This window comes from Canis aureus, chromosome 32 (genome assembly GCF_053574225.1).
Source record: "Canis aureus isolate CA01 chromosome 32, VMU_Caureus_v.1.0, whole genome shotgun sequence".
Taxonomy (NCBI): Eukaryota; Metazoa; Chordata; class Mammalia; order Carnivora; family Canidae; genus Canis; species Canis aureus.
The window spans coordinates 25,465,215-25,483,810 of NC_135642.1; the positions used below are offsets into that span (position 1 = coordinate 25,465,215).

General features: G+C 40.6%; 3 protein-coding genes across 7 annotated transcripts in view; 1 reads left to right on the top strand and 2 right to left on the bottom strand.

Moving 5' to 3' along the window:
* Positions 1 to 1,529, bottom strand: part of RAB27A (RAB27A, member RAS oncogene family) — a 73,020-nt gene extending 71,491 nt beyond the window's left edge. Inside the window, exon 1 of one of the 2 annotated variants that reach the window (XM_077881174.1) lies at positions 1,371 to 1,529. The gene's annotated coding sequence lies outside the window, so the exon portion shown is untranslated. The remainder of the gene's footprint in view (positions 1 to 1,370) is intronic. The other variant, XM_077881175.1, reaches the window with a different exon arrangement.
* Positions 1,530 to 11,679: 10,150 nt separating this feature from the next.
* Positions 11,680 to 13,953, bottom strand: PIGBOS1 (PIGB opposite strand 1). 4 transcript variants are annotated; one of them, XM_077881185.1, is made up of 2 exons: positions 13,655 to 13,953; positions 11,680 to 12,053 (listed from the first exon to the last, which is right to left on the bottom strand). In XM_077881185.1, exon 2 carries the CDS (start codon positions 11,970 to 11,972, stop codon positions 11,808 to 11,810), a length of 165 nt encoding a protein of 54 aa, XP_077737311.1. In that variant the 5' UTR covers positions 11,973 to 12,053; positions 13,655 to 13,953; the 3' UTR covers positions 11,680 to 11,807. The 4 variants fall into 4 exon arrangements, with proteins under 4 accessions (XP_077737311.1, XP_077737310.1, XP_077737308.1 ...); XM_077881184.1 differs by having other exon boundaries at positions 13,441 to 13,952; XM_077881182.1 differs by having other exon boundaries at positions 13,358 to 13,950.
* Positions 13,703 to 18,596, top strand: part of PIGB (phosphatidylinositol glycan anchor biosynthesis class B) — a 37,886-nt gene continuing 32,992 nt past the window's right edge. Inside the window, exons 1-3 of the mRNA XM_077881179.1 lie at positions 13,703 to 13,967; positions 15,764 to 15,899; positions 16,323 to 16,443. Of these exons, the coding sequence (XP_077737305.1) occupies positions 13,835 to 13,967; positions 15,764 to 15,899; positions 16,323 to 16,443 (390 nt within the window). The 5' untranslated portion in view covers positions 13,703 to 13,834. The remainder of the gene's footprint in view (positions 13,968 to 15,763; positions 15,900 to 16,322; positions 16,444 to 18,596) is intronic.

The following is an 18,596-nucleotide window of genomic DNA, read 5'->3' on the forward strand; positions in this document are numbered from 1 at the left end:
TACTCTCAAAACCTACTACATAACTACAATAATAAAGACACTATGATACCAGCATAAGGACAGACAAATAGATGAATGGAGTAGAATTAAGGGAATAGAAATGAATCCTTACAAGTTAAGAAAGAAAGGTTAGGAGAAAGGAAAGAAGGTGGGATGGTAGGAAGAAAGCCTGAGATAGCTAAATGAGTTTTCCTCAGGCATGAAAATAAAATAAATTCATGATTGAAAAAAGAAAGAAAGAAAGAAAGAAAGAAAGAAAGAAAGAAAGAAAGAAAGAAAGAAAGAAAGAAAAAAAAGAAAGAAAGAAGAAAGTAGGAATGAAAACCGACATAAAATACAGGGAAAAAATGATCTTCAGTCAGAATCTTTCAGTACTTTATTAACCTTTCTTAATCTCTAACCATCTGTAGAACCCTGTTTTCCAGATTGTTTTGTCCGTAAAGCAAGTTTTTAGGAAGGCAAAAAGGGGGCCGGGGGGGGGGGGGTGGGGTGGTTAGGAACAATGGATCACGAACAAATTAACTCAGCAATTATTACAGAAAACTTCTAGGTGGTAACACTACTCCCCCCCTCCCAACACCCGAGTAAAGAGCCCACCTTAACGGGATAATCCATGGAATAAGAAAAAACAAAAAAACAAAAAAACCAACAGCTGTTAGCCCACAGAGGTAAGGAAGAGGACCCTGGGGCAGAGCATTGTGAAGCCATGTGGCCCAGGTGGCCAGCAGGAGCCAAAAAGCTGGGAAGAAGAAGTCGGGGGCTCGCAAGATTTGCTTCATTCAGGCCTGACTTGGCTTAATTAACTGGTGAGCTACTGGGACAAAGACAAGGATTTGGCAACGGTTATCTAAGGTGTCTCCACATCAGCGCTGCCAGCGGACAAGGCCCTACCAAGGGCCCGGCCCGGCTGCCAGGCTGCGGTTCCGGCCCGCCCGACAGCCCACAGCCGGGAGGGCCCTCTCGCACCCGGAGCCTCATCGACAGGGGTGCAAAGGCGTTAAATAATTAAGCTGAAAACAACAGGGGGGAGGAGAGAACTATGGGGCAGAGCAGGGGGTCTGGGAGCTTCCTGGGACCTCCTCCCCGTCGCCCCCTTGGGGACCCTGGCACCTGGCCGTCCCGGAGGCGCCCGCCGCAACCTGGAGCTGCAGCTAAGCAGCGCCTCGCCCAGGCTGCCCGACCCCCGCGCCGAGGGCCGGCGGGAGGCAAAGCCGCGTGTGGGGCGGGCTCGGACGCCAGCCGCCCGCGGGGCTCGCAGCCTCGGGGTCTGGCCCCAGAAGCCGCCCCGCCGTCGCCCGGGGGGAGCCGGAACCCGCCGGCCGCCGGGGTCGCGCGGCGCCTCCCACACCTCGCGCAGCCGCGGGGCTCACCTGGCCGCACCTCGAGGTCTCCCCGCCGCGGGCCTGCGCGCGCGCCGCGTCCACCCGGGCGGCCCTTTTTGGGTCCTTGGCGGGTATTTTCCGTCTGGCCCCACATCACTTCCCGTAAAGGAGAGCGAGGTGGGGGCGGGACCTCCTGCCACCTCGGGGAGCACCCCCGCCCCACGCCGCCGGGGCGCTAGGCGGGCGCCCCCTCGCGCGCCGCTCCCGGTTCCGCCGCACCCGGCGCGGGGCCCTCCTGGGAGCCACGGAACGGCTCCCGCACGCTTCGTTGGCCGCCACCGGGTCTCCACCGGCCTTTCCTGGAAAGCGTGAAATCTTGAGAGAGAGAGAGAGAGAGTTGTCCTCGTGTTGAGACGCAGGGGGGCCACTCACAAACCTCCAGGATCCGTGAGCTGCGGGGGTGCGGCTTGGGGACCCGCGCCAAACGTCCTCCCCCCAAAAGCCATGTTCTAAAGGTGTTTTCCAGGGCATCCGATCGGCGTCCCCACTGGCTAGGGGTCCTGGGCAGCAGCGGCAAAGCCGGTCCCACCCAGGGTTCCTGAGGCCCAGGGGGCTCCTGCGCCAGGTGCTCCCTGGTCCAGCTCCCCGGGGGCCACATCCGTGCCGAACGTCCGGCTCTGCCACCCTCCATCCCGCCTCGCCAGCTCCTCCTTCGGATCCGGCTGGGGCCTGGCCTTGCCGGGGCAAGGGAAAGCTCTGGGGTTCTTGGAAATGACAGGAAGGAGAAAAAGTAAAATTCTGGCAGGAAAAAAATAATGCATTTCTGAGAAGGAAATGACAAACGAGGTCTCTGCTTGTACAGTCTAGTTCGGATTATAAAATCACTCTAAATTTCTAAAAGAGAGCAAATCGTTATAAAAAAAAAAAAAAAAGGCAAAATACAGCACCCTGGAGAATAGCAGCTGTAAGGTGAAAACTGCGAGCCTTTGCTGCCTCCCAGCGGCCTCCTCTTAGCGCTGACGAGTGTGTGCGTGCGCTTGCTTGGATCTGCAGCTGTGAAGGTGGTTCAGGCCACCCCGGGTTACCACTCAGAGGCAACCAAATTTCTCCTCCATTGGCGTCGGGCTGTGGACAGTGGCCTTAATTCTGCGGACTCCCAGGCAAAGCACCTCTGAACCAAATAATTCCACATCGAAGCAGAGCAAAATGATTGAAAATCTAATCCAGCTTCTCTTACCACCTGTTCCATCTCACTGATCTGTGTCTACTTCCACCACAAATCTCAGCTGTCCCAGGTCCACCTACCCAACCCCATCATACTCCAGTCTGCAGTTACTCACAGTTTATACTACAATTAGCTTTTCAAATATATGTCCAATTTACAAAATCACTTATAGGATAAATTACATCAAATTGTGAAATGTTGAATATGCATTCAATGTAATATTTAAAGGGAAATATAACAGAGTAATGTCAGAGTGAGAGATAACTGGTTTCATCAGGGTGATAGTGTCAAGGGATGTTCCCCAGCTAAGAAAGGCCAAAAGACTGTTGTTGGTAGCGGCTAAGACAGGAAAAGTAGACCCATGTTCATGTGTAAAGGAGCAGTTCTGGGAGTTACTGATCAGCTAACAACTGAGGTACCAACAATGCATCAACTGCTAATGGCTGATATGCTACAAGGAGAGACTTCCCCTTCAATCTTCCCCACTCCTGAAGCCAAGCAGGGCTGTAACAGGAATTTATCAAGAAGGAGATAAAAAAAAAATAGACAATGGTAATGTGGCCCATTCATTTCCCTTTCATTCACGGAGTCCAATTTAGGTGCTAGAGATGTAATAGTGAACAAGGTAAATTGGCCCCTGTTGTCAGTAGCTTGATAGATCAACAAGTAAGTAGTTAATTCCAATGTGGTGAGATAAGATCTTCCATAAAGGAAGTAAGAGTGTTACTGGAACACAAGTGACACCAAATCAAGACTTCCCAGAGAAAGTGACATCTAAATTAAGAAGGGTGAACAAGGTAGGAAGATGAAGGAAAAGAGAGCAGAAGAAAGACCTGGAGGCAAAAGAGAGCATCAGGTATTAAAACAACTGAAAGAAGTTCAGAAAAGCTGAAAAACCGAGTAGAAGGAATCAGAGGAGAAACTGGAGGAAGAGCAGAGGCTGGATTTTGAAGAACCTGGAATGATTATAATTTATTTACCATTTACTATGAGTCAGCCAATATGCTAAGAAGTTTGCATATATCCCCTCATATACTTCTCAAAATTGCCCTCTGAAATAAGGACTATTTCTGTCTCTAAATTACAGATAAAGTGAGCCTTAAAGCAATGAAGCAACCTGACCAAGATTATACAGCTGAAAGTGGCACAGTCAGGACTAGAACATAAAACTCATTTTCAAATGGCTACAAGGTTAAGAATGGGTTTCAGAGGCCAATTAGCGTGCTGTAATCCAAGTAAGGTATAATAGTAATCTGGTTTAAGAACATGACCATCAGGATGAAGGTGAATAAACAGATTTGAGATACTTAGGAGAGTAAATCAAGAAGACATGATTGTAGGTGGTGAGGGAATGGGAGAAATCCATGAAAATGCCTGTTTCTGGTTTGGGCAACTAGGAACCATTGAGCAAAAGGAAGAGAGTCCTGTTGCAACAGGGTAAAATAAGCCATAATGAACAAGTGTAGGACATTTTAACTTGACATATCAGCATTGGGAGAACGTACAAGTGAGACTGTTCAGTGTGCAATTGAATAAACTGATCCGAGGCACAGAAGACATGAATGGAAGTTATTGCCCAAGGGATACTCAAAGACATGAAAGTCAACGAGCTAGTCTAGAAAATGTACTAAGAGGGCAAAGAGGAGGCTTGAAACAAAACCCAAAGTCTGAGAAAAGAGTGCCCAGGGAAGTAGGAAGAAAACAAAGAGAAAAAGTTATTAGAAAAACTAAATATGTTTAATATATCTTATACCAATTCAAAAACCCTCTCTCTACCACTTCTTACTCTAGTCACAGAACTGGTCACAGTATCTCTGTTGCTATATTTAGCAGTAAAAGGGTATCACGTGGGCAACTTACCTTCAAAGGGTTTAGAAAAAAAAAATAATGTGTGTGTTCATGTGTGAATACACATATATGGAGAGAGATTAAAGCAAATGTAGTAAAATGCCAACATTTGCGGAATCTGGGTAACAGGTATACAAAAATTTTTTGTGCAATTTTTGCACCGTTTCTCTAAATGTGGCATTATTTCACAATAGTTTTTTTTTTTAAAGAACTTTTAGAATTCTCTTTGTGATGAAATTCAATTTGTGATGAAATTGGAGAAACTACCACCTGATTTTTCCATGGAAGGCACTGATGACACTCCTTTCAGGATGACATTGGTGAGGAGGCCACTGACATGTTTGAAAAGCTCAATGGTGGTTGCGCTTTATGGGCTGAGATTGACAGTTGAAGATGCTGCTGCAACAGGTCTCCCTAGCATAAACTAGAAATAAAAGAATCCCCACTCACTTAAGCTAAAGGCATTCCCTGTCCCCAGCACTGGTCCCAGGCCTTGCTAAAGCCTGCAGGTAAGTGCACTCCACACAGGGGGTGCCTCTGGATCACTTGGCTCTCGTGGCCAAAAGGGCTTGTGTTCCTGGGAACTACAGGATTGTAACAACTGGAAAGTCATTTCAGGGCAAGCTACTATCCTGAGGGCACTGCACAACCAACCAAAACATGCCCCCAGTCTGCCTGTAAATAAGGCCCATTTATTTGTTTCACAGCTTTAAACTGATGGACAAACTCTAGGTTTTTCAGATATCTCAGACTACAGAGGCACTACTAGGAACATAGCCAGGGAAACACCATCTTTGCACCCTCCCTAGGCTTCATCACAGCTAACTGGTACTTCCCAGAAAGTAGTTTATACACTCATCTGAAGTCCCAATTCTTACAACTCTAACTGAGGGGATACCTCTATATCTCCTGGTCTAGGGGTCAGCAGGGTCTACAATTGTGCGTCCAAAGGATTATATGTATTCACATAATTTAAAAGTTCTGCTTAAGGATCTGGCTTCCAATTAGCCTGAACCCAGGTATTGACTGAGATCACAGGTCTTAGCACATCATCAACAGTTGGGACCCATTAAGAATAAATCAGTCTACTTAGAAAATCACAAAGGTTTCAAAGACAAAAAAGAGGTAGAGCGAGGTTGAACAATAAAGTTCATCTCCTACATAAGACTAGTCCTTCAAGACTGGGAGAGGTAGCTGTTTTGCATTATACTTAGAAACAAATATGGAGAGTCAAGTCAATTGGAAACAGAAAAATATGTTCCAAAAAAAGAACAAGACAAAACCTCAGAAAAAGACTTTAATGAGATGCAAAAAAGTAATCTACCTGATAGAGTTCAAAATAATGGGCATAAAGATGCTCTCCAAACTCAGAAGAATGGATAAATATGTGAGAAGTTCAACAAAGAGGAAGAAAATATAATAAAGAACTAAACAGAAATCACAGAGCTGAAGGACATAACTGAAAAATACACAGTAGGGGTTCAACAATAGACTAGATGAAGCAGAGAAAAGAATCAGTAACCAGGAAGACAGAGCAGTAGAACTCACTCAAACAGAGCAGCAAAAAGAAAAAAGAAATTTAAAAAGAGAAGATAGTTTAAGAGACTTAAAGAACATTAGGCAGAGTAAGATTAGTAATGCAGGGTAAGAGAGGAAAAAGGCAGAAAATTTATTTGAAGAAATAATGGATAAAAAATTCCCTAACCTGGGGAAAGAAACAGACATCCAGGTACAGGAAGCATGGAGAACTCCAAACAAGATAAATCCAAGTGATCCACATCAAGACACATTATAATTAAAGTGTCAAAAGTTAAAGAGAGCATCTTAAAAGCACCAAGAGAAGAAGAACTTCTTATATACAGGGGGCCCCTTAAGACTACTGGCAGATTTTTCAACAGAAACTTGCAGGCCAGAAGAGAAGGGCATAATATATTCAAAGTACAGAAGAAAAAAACCCTCCAACCAGTCATACTCTACCTAGCAAAGCTATCATTCAAAACTGGAGAGATAAAGATGTTTTCCATACAAGCAAGCATTAAAGGAGTTCATCACCACTAAATCACCTTTACAAGAAATGTTAAAGAGACTTATTTAAGCAGAAAAGAATATGCACTAATATCAGCAAGAAAATATAAAACTAAAGATCTTACTGGTGAAGACAAATATATAGTAAAGTTAGGAGAATAACCACTTATAAAGCTAGTATTAAGGTTAAAAGACAAAAGTAGCAAAAATAACCACGACTACAATAATTGGTTAACAAATACACAAAATAAAAAGATGTAAAATATGACATCAAAAACATAAAACATGGTGGGGGAATAAAAATGTAGAAGATTTATAATGTGTCAAAAGCTTAAGTTGCTGTTAACTTAAAAAATACTGCTATATACACAGGCTGTTATATATGAACTTCATGGTAACTGCAAAGGAAAAACCTACTATTGATAACACAAAAGATAATGAGAAAAAAAAAACTAAACATAATACTAAAGAAATTCATCAAACCACAGGGAAAAAAGCAAGAGAAATAGAAAGGAACAGACAGGAAATACAAAAACAGCTGGAAAACAATTAAAATAGCAATAAGTACCTACTTACCAATAATTACTTAAAATGTAAATGGACTAAATCCTCCTATCAAAAGACATAGAGTGAAAAAAAAAAAAGACATAGAGCAGCTAAATGGATTTAAAAAAAAAAAAAAAACAAGACTCATCTATATACTGCCTAAAAGAGAATCTCTTCAGAAGTAATGACAGTATAGCCTGAAAGGGAAAAGATGGAAACAAATATTCCATGTAAATGAAATGAAAATGAAAAAAAGCTGGTGTAGCTGGTATACAGACTTTAAAACAAAGACTATAAAAGACAAAGAAGGGCATTACATAATGAAAAGGCAAGTCAATCAAAAAAGAGGATATAAAAATTATAAATATTTATGCATCCAACATAGGAGCACCTATATATAAAGCAAATATTAACAGACATAAATGGAGATATTGCCTGCAATACAATAATAATGGTGGACTTTAACACACCAGTTTCCTCAATCATCCAGACAGAAAATCAAAACGGAAACATTGGCTTTAAACAACACATTAGATCAGATGGACTTAATAGAAAAATACATAACATTCAATCCAAAAGCCGCAGAATACACATGCTTCTCAAGTGCATATAAAACATTCTCCAGGACAGATCACATGTTAGGCCACAAAACAAAAAGACCAAAATCATATCAAGCATCTTTTTGATCACAATGGCATGAAACTAAAAAGTGATGACAAGAAGAAAACTGAAAAAATCATAAAATGTAGATTAAACAACATGCTACTGAACAATCAATGGGTCAACAAAGAAATCAAAGAGGAAATCAGAAAATACCTTGAGACAAATGAAATGTAAATATAGCAATTCAAAATCCACAGGATGCAGCAAAAGATGTTCTAGTAGGGAAGTTCATAGCAATACATGCCTACCTCAAGAAACAAGGAAAATCTCAAACTAACTTTACATCTAAAGGAACTAGTAAAAGAATAAATAAAGCTCAAAGTTAGTAGAAGGAAGGAAGGAAGGAAGGAAGAAAGATCACAGAAATAAATGAAATAAAATTAAAAAGTCAATGAAACTGGCTCTTTGGAAGGATAAAAAAAAATTGACAAAACTTTTGCTAGACTCACCAAAATGAGAAGGCTCAAATAAGTAAAACTAAAAATGAAATAAAAGTTATAACTGATACCACAGAAATACAAAGGATAATAAGAGACCTCTATGAATAATTATTTGCCAATGAACTGGACAACATAGAAGAAATGGATAAACCCTTAGAAACATACAATCTTCCAAGACTGAATCATGAAAAAATAGAAAATTGGAATAGACAAATTGCCAGTAAGGAAATTGAATCAGTAATCACAAACCTTCCAACAAACAAAACCCCAGGACCAGATGACTTCATTGGTGAATTCTACAAAATAAAGGTTTAATATCTATCCTTCTCAAACTTTTCCAAAAAGAAAACCAAACAACAAACAAACAAAAAACTGAAGGGGAGGGAATGCTTCCAAAATCACTTTACAAGGCCCACATTACCACCCTAATTCCAAAACCAGATAAGGATGCCACAAAAAAGAAAATTACAGGTCAATATCCCTGATGAATATAGGTACAAAAATTCTCAGTGAAATTTTAGCAAAACAAATTCAACAATACATTAAAACTATCATACACTGTGACCATTGACCTTATAGGAAGAACCCTGCCTTAGGCTGCTGTAACAGAATACCATAAAATGGGTGGCTTAAACCACAAATATTTCCCACAGTTCTGAAGGCTGTGAAGTCCAAAATCAAGGTGCTGGTGGATTTGGTGCCTGGCAAGAAGGCCCTTTTCTCGTTTGTACCTTCTTATTATATACTAACATGGCAAAGAGGATGATCATCTCTCCTGTAGCTCTTCTTATGAGGGCACTAATTCCATTCCTGAGGGCTCCACACTCCTACCTTAATTACCTCCCAAAGGTCCCACCTCCAAATACCATCACATTGGAGGTTAGGGATTCAATAAACGAATTTTGCCAGGGACTCTAGGGAGGGGGGTACACTTAGTCCCTACCAAATCCTTATTTTAGAAAGAACCAACTCAAAGCCTCTTAATCTATCTGCTTTCCCTAAGGCAGTAAATTAGAAGCAATTTAGTCAAAGAATTGCAGACATTAATGCTACCTTCAAAGATTTGAAGGATGTGCCAGAGGGTCTCTATATACCCCATTCAATTAATCTCTTTGGGCCTTACAAAAATTAGATGGAAAAACCTCTAGAGATGGATGGATGGTAATAGTTACACAATGTGAATGTACTTTTTTTTTTTTAAGATTTATTTTTATTTATTTATGATAGACATAGAGAGAGAGAGAGAGAGGCAGAGACACAGGCAGAGGGAGAAGCAGGCTTCATGCAGGGAGCCCCACATGGGACTCGATCCTGGGTCTCCAGGATCAGGCCCTGGGCCGAAGGTGGCGCCAAACCGCTGAGCCACCTGGGCTGCCTGTGAATGTGTTTAATGCCACTGAATACTACACTTAAAAACTGTAAAATAATGAATTTCATGCTATGTAATTTTTACCACACACAGAAAACAAACTAGATGGATTATGACAGAAAACAATGGACTATCTCAATTGTAGCTATTCTGTATACAGCATCCTTTTTCTTTCTTGAAGACAGCTTTTTTGAAATATAATTCTCAAAGACTAAAGTCCACTATTTTAAAGTGTAGAGTTCAGGGATCATCAGGGATGTTGGCTGATAACATTTTTTTGTGTGTGTGGTATCCTCATCTGGTTTTGGCATTAGGGTAATGCTAGCTTTGTAAAAGGAGTCTGAAAGTGTACAATTCAATACAATAAATTGACAAGGTTGTCACTGACCACCACTATCTAGTTCCAAAACATTTTCACCTTAAAAAGAAACCCCGTATCCTAGCAGCCACTAACCTACATTTTCTGCATTTGCCTGTTTCAGACATGTCATATAAATGGCCTCTTGTGCCCAGCTTCTTTCATATTTTCAAAGGTTATTCATGTTGTAGCATGTCGCTATTTAACTATGGCTGAGTAATATTCTATCACGTGTTATAATTTGTTATGCATTGACAGACGTTTGTGTTATTTCCACTTTTTTAAGCTATTATAATAAGGATGCTATGAACAATCATACACAAATTTTTGTATGGATGTTTTCACTTCCTTTGGACATATACCTAGAAGTAAAATTACTGAGCCATATGGTAATGCTGTTTAACTTTTTGAGTAACTGCCAAACTGTTCCACAGCAACTGCACTGTTTTATATCCCACCAGTGACGTGTGTATCAGGGTTTCAATTTTTCCATATTCTTGCTGATGCTTGTTATTCCATCTTGTTTGTAGTCATCTAAGTTTATGAAGTGGTATCTCATTGTGACCTTGATATAAATGGCTGCAGTATCTTTATCAAACAAAAAAAATTAACTCCTTCTCTGCCACTAAACTGACCAATGCATCATTCTCAAAAGGAGGATCAAAATCAGTTCAATTTAACTTTATGTTAGATAGGATTATCATTCCTTGTTTCCTGGTCTCAATTCTATATTTGCCACATCCCAGAAAGGGGATGTTCCTTGAACCTGGGTCCCACAACAAACAGACTCCTGCAACAGAATCCCAGTCTAGCTGTAGTCAAGCAAAGCTAAGCCTGTCACGTAGTAAATACTTGGTACATGAATTAGAATTTTAATGTATACTTTTATGTGCATAGAAGAAAAAGTCAGGACACCTGGGTGGCTCGGTGGTTGAGCATCTGCCTTCAGCTCAGGTCGTGATCCTAGGGTCCTGGGATCAAGTCCCAAATCAGGTTCCCTGCATGGAGCCTGCTTCTCCCTCTGCCTATGTCTCTGCCTCTCTCTGTGTCTCTCATGAATAAATACAATCTTTTAAAAAAAGTCTCAAAAGCTCACACTAAACTGTTGAATGTGCTGATTAAATAAATGTATACAATAATTTCAACCTCTCACTTTGTTCATTCCTGTAGTTTGAATTTTTTAATGTACATATACTACTTTAATAATTTTTTTTCTTCACTCTTTTAAAAATTACCTATGCTGGCCTCTATTCAACATAGATAGCTTATATGAAGTTATAATAAATTTACTTTTCAAGAAATCAATAATAAAAATGAGTTGATTTAAATAAAGCATCTTGTACATGTGATTACACTGATAGCTGTCTTTGAAAATACAAGTTTAAGATTAGAATAAAAGGTAATGAACAGTTCCTACCAATTTCAGTAACACTATATGAAAAATAGCTTCATAACAAATTAATTCCACCCTTACCACCATTATTAATGCAAATTCGTTTAGGTTACCAAACAGATCTGTGTCATATTTGCCATCTTATATATCATCTATTTTCTCTAAAACTTCAACTTGCTCTGAAATACATCATTTTTCAATTTACTCCACCATTCTGCCCGGGGCTGAAAAACTGCTCAAGTATATTAAACTGGGCTAATTGTAGGCTATTTGAGGAGCATTCTGCCCAAAATGGTTAACTTTATTTACTTCATCTATAACCAGTACTATAAACACCATTCCTAGCGATTTTATAAACAGTCTGGTCACCTCTTGCTCCTGCATTCCTAGAAAAACAAAACCTCAACTAGGAAACAAAATATTCCTTAAGACATTCATTTTAGTTTAAAAAAAAGTAGCAAATAAAAGTAAACATTAAAATTGACAGCGCTTGTTTTAAAATCATTACATGATTTATTTGTGTTTAAAACATATTTGAGAAGTTTTCATTAGATTATTTATAGTCAATGTATAATTTCAATAGAACATTAAACAATTACAGTTCAACTCCATGTAGTATTAACTTTTCTTCTCTTCTGATTCTTGTGCCAATTTCAACTTTTCTTTTAATTCCATCTGATCTCGGTGGTACTGTTCAAATATTGGTTGATAAATATACATCCCTCCAGCAATTCCAAGGATGCTAGCAAAAAGCAGTTGTGGAAGAGTCAATCTCCCAAACATTTTTCAACAAATGGCATACAATGCTTTCCCCACACAGTGGTTTTGAAAAATTAGTCCACATCCAGGAAAATATCTTCAGATCTGTGTACAAAGAAAATGAAAAACAAAGCAATACCTTAGCATACATCCTTTAAAAGATTCCATGTCACTACTTTCTTTCAGAGTGAGTAGTATTTTCATCATAATTTTCATAATATGTAAATATTACTTGGTTTAACTAAGACAGGAATATAAATAAATAGGAAGCATGACAAATGAGGTTTAGGGCATGGTGTAAGACAAAGCTAAGTCCCATTACAGAATGTTCTCAATGGTTTGAAGTGGGTAATTCTTAAAATGGCAATGAGGCTGGGAAGAGTCATAATCTACACCTTTATATACCATTATAAAACTAACCACTACAAGAAACAGCTCCCCACAAAAGTTGAAAGTGACTGCCAATCCAATCTGGAAGTAGAAGAAAGAGAATTGCTACTTTTCACTATTAGCCTTTTGGGTTGTTTTGTTTTGTTTACTACTTCATGTTTTTTTTTTGCCATTATGCATGATTAAAAATTTTCACAACAAGCTAAAAGATTTGGAGTTCATTCTGATGCTTTAGAAGGTACAAGTAGTCATCAAACACACACATGTAAATAACTGGCCAGCCATTTTTTTTATATATAAAAATATAAAGATTTGGGCAGCCCGGGTGGCTCAGCGGTTTAGCGCCACCTTCAGCCCAGGGCCTGATCCTGGAGACCCGGGATCAAGTTCCGCGTCGGGCTCCCTGCATGGAGCCTGCTTCTCCCTCTGCCTGTGTTTCTCTCTGTGTGTCTCTCATGAATAAATAAATAAAATCTTAAAAAAAAAAAAATAAAGATTTGACAGATTTTACTTTTAACGTGAATAGTAAAGACTCCATTATTTCTCAGAAAATTATAGTTGTGAGCACCATACTCTCTGGAGAAAACAGAGGCTTATGAAAGAGGAAAACAAAGCGACGGATTTACACGTTTTCTTAACCTTTCACCGTCTTCTAGACCTCCGAGGTTACAAAAATCCCTAGTGGCAGAACTAGTACCAGAAACTAGGTTGTCCTTAACATCAGTAAAATGTAATATAAATTAATCTGGGAAAGAAATGCCCGTTTGCTCCTGGGCTCTTGCGGTTAACTAGATAAACGACAGTTTACCAAGCATGCTATGGTTCATTGCCTGAGTGTAAAAAAAAAAAAAAGGAGGTAGGGGTGCCATTTTCAAGTCAGCTCCTTGGAAGATAAACCACAGGAAATAGGAAACCCTTGGCCACTAGTTTGCTAAGTGACCCTGACCGAGTCATTTAACTTTGCCGAACCTCATTTTCCACATCTGTGCAAAAGGCTGAATCATCCCTAGGCCGCCTACCTCGTCCGACAGTTATTGTGAGACCACCAAAGAGTGAGATGCTACACCAACACGTTTACAATGATCATCACTATTCTTATTACCACTGAGGCACCACGGACCATCGAGCGGCCGCTTCGCGTCGCTGACCAGCCTCCCGTTGGCCCCAGCCTAGCGGCGCTCCGGTTCCTTCCAGCGGTTTCCGGAAGAGAAGCTCGGGCGCAGAGACAACGAAGCCAAAGGCGGGCAGCGGTGTCCCGAGGACGATAAGCCCGAGGCAAACAAAGCCGCCGCACTGAGCGGCGGACACCAACCAACCTCGGAGGTTCCTGTGCCGGGGCGCTGCCGTTTCCCAGCTATCCCCGCGCCTGCGAGCGACGGCGGCCGCAGAGGCCAAGTTTAGTGAGCGGAAGAGCAACGCGCGCGCTCTTCCCGGCTCCTCCTTTGCGGGGTCTGAGGTGGCTGGGGATCTTCAGCCGACCTCGAAGTGGGAGCAGGATGAAGCAAGGGGGCGACGATGGCCGGCTCTTTTTCCGCGGATTCCAGGGCCGCTCCCACGAGAAGGTGAAGCTGCGAAAGAGAAAGTCAACTTTGTACCTCAGCCCCCGGAAGAGCAGCGAGCGCCGCGGAGGTGAGGGGCGGGGGGAGGGCGCCAAGCTCCCCGGCTGTGGCGGGAAGCCGCGGACCGCGAGTGAGGGCTCCATCTGCTGGGCGGGGCTGCCGAGAAATCGCCGTGCGCTGGAGCCGCGCTTCTCCTTCGCTGGCCGCTTGTGCGGCGTTTTATTCTGCGTGGGTTAATTCTGCCGCGGCCCGGTGGGGTGAGTTGACGTGACGTAGCCGGCCGCATTTTAGAACGGGGGCAACTTACCTGAGGTTTCGCAGCTGCACAGGGATTGATTCCTGGGGTGAGACCAGGTCTGACTCCCACTCCATTTATTACAGCCCCTCTCCCGCCTCCAGCCTTCTCTTTGGTACGCTGTGAGGATGTTGACAGGAACCAAATCACCCCCCAGCAGCTGGGCTGTTGATCTGTCAGAGGCGGTCTTTAATATAAGGATGGACTTCTGCATTTAATAAATATTTATTGTGCGCCTTGAATGTGCCAAGCACTGTGTAAGCGGCATGAAAAGAATGCTGAGTTTCCCCTGTGGAGACCTGAGACGAAAAAGGGAGAATCATTTTTGCCAGATGAAGGAGGATTGTGACGGGGAGAGGGTGAGGGGCCGCTGGGCCTGAGTTCTCGACTCGCTCTTTTCCCCTGACCCTTCCTTCGGTAGAGAAGTTGGATCCCTCAGGGTTAAGGAGAGTAACGAGATTATAAATGAATGACCGCACTTGTCACAGACATAGTTGAACCTTTAGGTATTCACAATCACTTGTTCAGGGCCCAGTTCTGAGTATTGTGTACTCTGCACCAGTCCACAGAGTAAAAGGGTTTTTTTTCACAGGGTTTTCTTTCAGCGGCTGTAGTTCAGTCGGGATGTTTCTTTAAGTGCTTCTGAAGGATGAACGTTGAGATGGGGCGTGTGTGTTGTGTTGAATGTACCAGTTATCTGAAAAATATTTAAATGTGTTCCTGGAGAATAATGGAGGACAGTGGCAGGAACCTAGAACTATAGCAAAAGACTCAAAATGGATTAGAGTACAAACAGGCAGGTCTGAATAAATTAAAGCACCTCTCAGAACCAGCCAGTTGTTGCCAGTTGAGCTCTGTTGTCAGATGTTATTTTAGGAATGCAGCAATACAGATTTTAATATAAAGTCGGATTTTTAAATGTTGACAAATAAATTAACATTCAAAAAAAAATACTCTGTATTCAGCCTGCAGGCTGTCCACTTGTGGCAAAGAGGCAGCAGATAGCCCTGGTTTTGAATTCTGTTTCGCCATTTACAACCTTTTTGACTTTGGACGAGGCAGTTTAACTTCTTAGTCTTGTTTTCCTTATAGGTAAAATGGGGCCAATACCTACCCTTTCGCACGATTTGGAGGATTAAATAAGGCAACATGAAGGAATGAACTCTCGCACAGACTAAACAACAATAAGGGCTATTTAAAAACATGCAGAGGACCATTTGATATGCCACTGTTTGACTCCTAAATTAGTAATTTGTTAGCTGGTTTCTGTCATTAGCTACCTATATAGGCTATTACCTAATTAGCCTAAGGCCTTAGTTAACCTGATCTCTTTTTCATTGTTATCTTACTATTCTCTTTATACAATTAATTGCAAGAAAGATTGGTTAAATGGAAGGAGTGATGATTACCCAGTGGGAAAGCTCCAGCCCTTGTCTGTCAGCCAGAGTTCTCTACTATGCCTTGAGTCTGAGCAATGAGCAAGGCTCCAACTGGAACAGCAGATTTTAGTTCTGCAAGTAGAACTTGCCTGACTTTTGTGCCACAATTACCTGTTTTGTTTTCTTTTTTAGATCTTCTTGGTGAAAACGTTTATTTGGTCTCATTTACCATAGCATTACGAATATGTAACTGTTTTTTAGTCCAGACAAGTTTTGTTCCAGATGAATATTGGCAGTCTCTTGAAGTTGCACATCACATGGTTTTCAAATATCCTTTGTAGTTTCTTTTCCAAATTAGAAATGTGTATTCATCTTAGAAATTGTGCCAGCTTCTATTGTATTTTTTCAATTTTCCATATATTCTCCAAGTAATTTTAACTTATCAAAGTACACCATTATTTTATACTAATATTTCTTCTATATCTTTCTTTGATGTTAATACACTTGACTCAACCTTTAACCAGCAGGTCTTCCCATAGTGCTCAGTACTGTGGAAAATATAGATGAAGTAAAAAACACATTCCCTTCATGAAGAAATTATGAGTTTAATTGGCCATTGCATTTTTAACTCAAATAACCAGTGTGAAATGCTGTGTTTTTAAGTTTCATTATCAAAAAAATAGAAATTTTTTATGCACAGACATTAAAACAGATTGTTTCAGTGCTATTCAACATTAGTCCTTAATATCACTAATTATGGTTATTTGACCTGGGAATGGACAGAAAGATTGAGGGGTTACACATACCCCTTAATCTTTGCAAGCATTTACAAGATTCTGCATCTTTTGGGAAAAGATAGTGTTCAGCTACTGGTAAGTTTATATAAAAGTAATGAAAATAGTTATCAAAAGTAGATTTATTCCACCCTTTTTAAAAGGCTCATGTATATTAACTAAATGACATTATTGGTATCACAAAGTTTGTTTGTTTGTTTGTTTGTTTTTAAAGATACTTGTTGCTAAACTCTGACCATATCTGGGAAGCCCACAGTTACAAAGACATACTATGATGTGTAACCCTTTATTATGTGCTAAAACACAAAAACAGCATAAAAGTGTCTTACTTGAAGGAATCCTGTTAAAATTTGCAGACTTTCAGAATGACTACATTATACATTAATTATTTGGACCTTAGAAGTATTCTTCCTTCATGAAAGCATCACGTGAGAGCAGTGTTGTATCTTGTTTTTTTAACTTGTGAGCAGAACACCATGTTATATGAGCTTATGAAGACTAAATGTATATAAACCTACTCAGGATTTAGTGTTGAAATTAAATCTTAGAGAAAATTAATTTGACAATTTAATGATATGTACAATCATTGTGCTATATATGTAGTAATTAGGCAGCAATAGTAATGTTGTAATTCCTAGATCATGAATTTTGGTGTCAGTTGCCAAGAAAGGGTAGTGAAGAACTAGTGGTTCCAAAGTTTTTCTAAACTCACTCTCAAAATCCTTTAAGCTGTCCTCAGATTAGACTCAGAAGTTTGGGCCTTCCCCATTTTCTGTTAGGGAAGTGGCCCAGAATTCCAAAGGCTGTCCAAATCCTGAGGGTTTCTTGGAGCCTGGAAACACATGGAAAGATCATGGGGAAAGAGAATGTAGAGCATTAGCAGAGTTTCTCCCATTGACACATGTAGAAGTTAGGAGCTGTGAATTTGCTTCTCTTGTCAGGTCTTCTAAATTATGTAGAGTAACCATAATGTCTGGAACCACAGGCAAATATGCATGATGTCATCAAGGATATCTTATATCCCAAGAAGTAGGTTATATTATGAATGAAGGAGTCTTCAAGATAGAAAACTTGCTATTCCTCCAGGACCTAGCCACTCTCCTCAACCTGTAGCTGACCACGGGGCCATCTTGTGCTTTAAAGTAAGCCGCCTCTTGCCCTCCCCCCCATCCTCACCCCATTGTCCCCCTCAAAAAACCTCCATCCTATCTGGAACTTGACCAGGTAGAGAAACATTAAGATGCTATCTGTCATACTGATTTTTTTGAATGTAGATTACATAATTTTGAAACTAGAAGGGCTCAGAGAAGTGAAATAAATAGACCAAGGTCACAGCATGTTGAGCTCTTACAAGACAGCTTCTCCCTAAACTGCATACTCTCTATGAGTATAGAATTAGGAATGGCTTAGAATTGCACTGTCTGACATGGTAGCCACTGCCACATGTGTCTATTGAATATGTGAGATGTGGCTAGTCTAAATTGAGAAGTGCTATTACTATAAAATTCATACTAGATGTCAAAAACCTAGTACAAAATAAAAATGTAAAATGTTTCTATAATTTTTTATTTTGACGAATTGGTAATATTTTAGATATGTCGGGTTAAACAAAATAAATAAAATTAATTTTACCTGTTTGGGATTTTTTTTTAATTTTTTAATTTGGCTACTATAAAATTTTAAACTATGTACGTGGCTCGTGTTATATTTCTACTGGACAGCACTGGCTTAGAACACGTGAGAAGAAAGGGATATAGAAGGGAGACCTGAATGGGGTTCCACAGTGGGGGCTTTCAATAGTCAGAAGACATACAAGGGCATTTGGCCTCTGGAAGCTTAATGGAGGAATCAGGAGCTTAAAGAACAGGAGAATGGTAAGCTGCCAACACAGTATCATACTCAAGGTTTACCCCTTGCATGTTCCTTCTCTTTGCCCCAAGTTAACTTTTCACATGAACTACTTTCAGGCCTAGAGGTAAGAAGAATATAGATCTCTATGCAGAGTAAACAAAAGGTATGTACATAGATGCCTTTTGCTCTATTTTACAGGGCAATTATTTTTTTTAAGTGAAATTATGAAGTACAGCATACCTTTAAGACTTAAATATTTACAGATTACTGACAAAGAGGAGGAACATAAAACAAAAGTGTTAGAAGCCACTGACACCTGAAAGTAAAGCTACTCTAAAGTTAATAAAGATTGGTCCAACAAAAATACAAATTTAAATATA

What these genes read in the sequence shown, in the direction of transcription:
- PIGBOS1 (XM_077881185.1), bottom strand. Translation starts at nt 11,972, where the DNA reads ATGTTTGGGAGATTGACTCTTCCACAACTGCTTTTTGCTAGCATCCTT.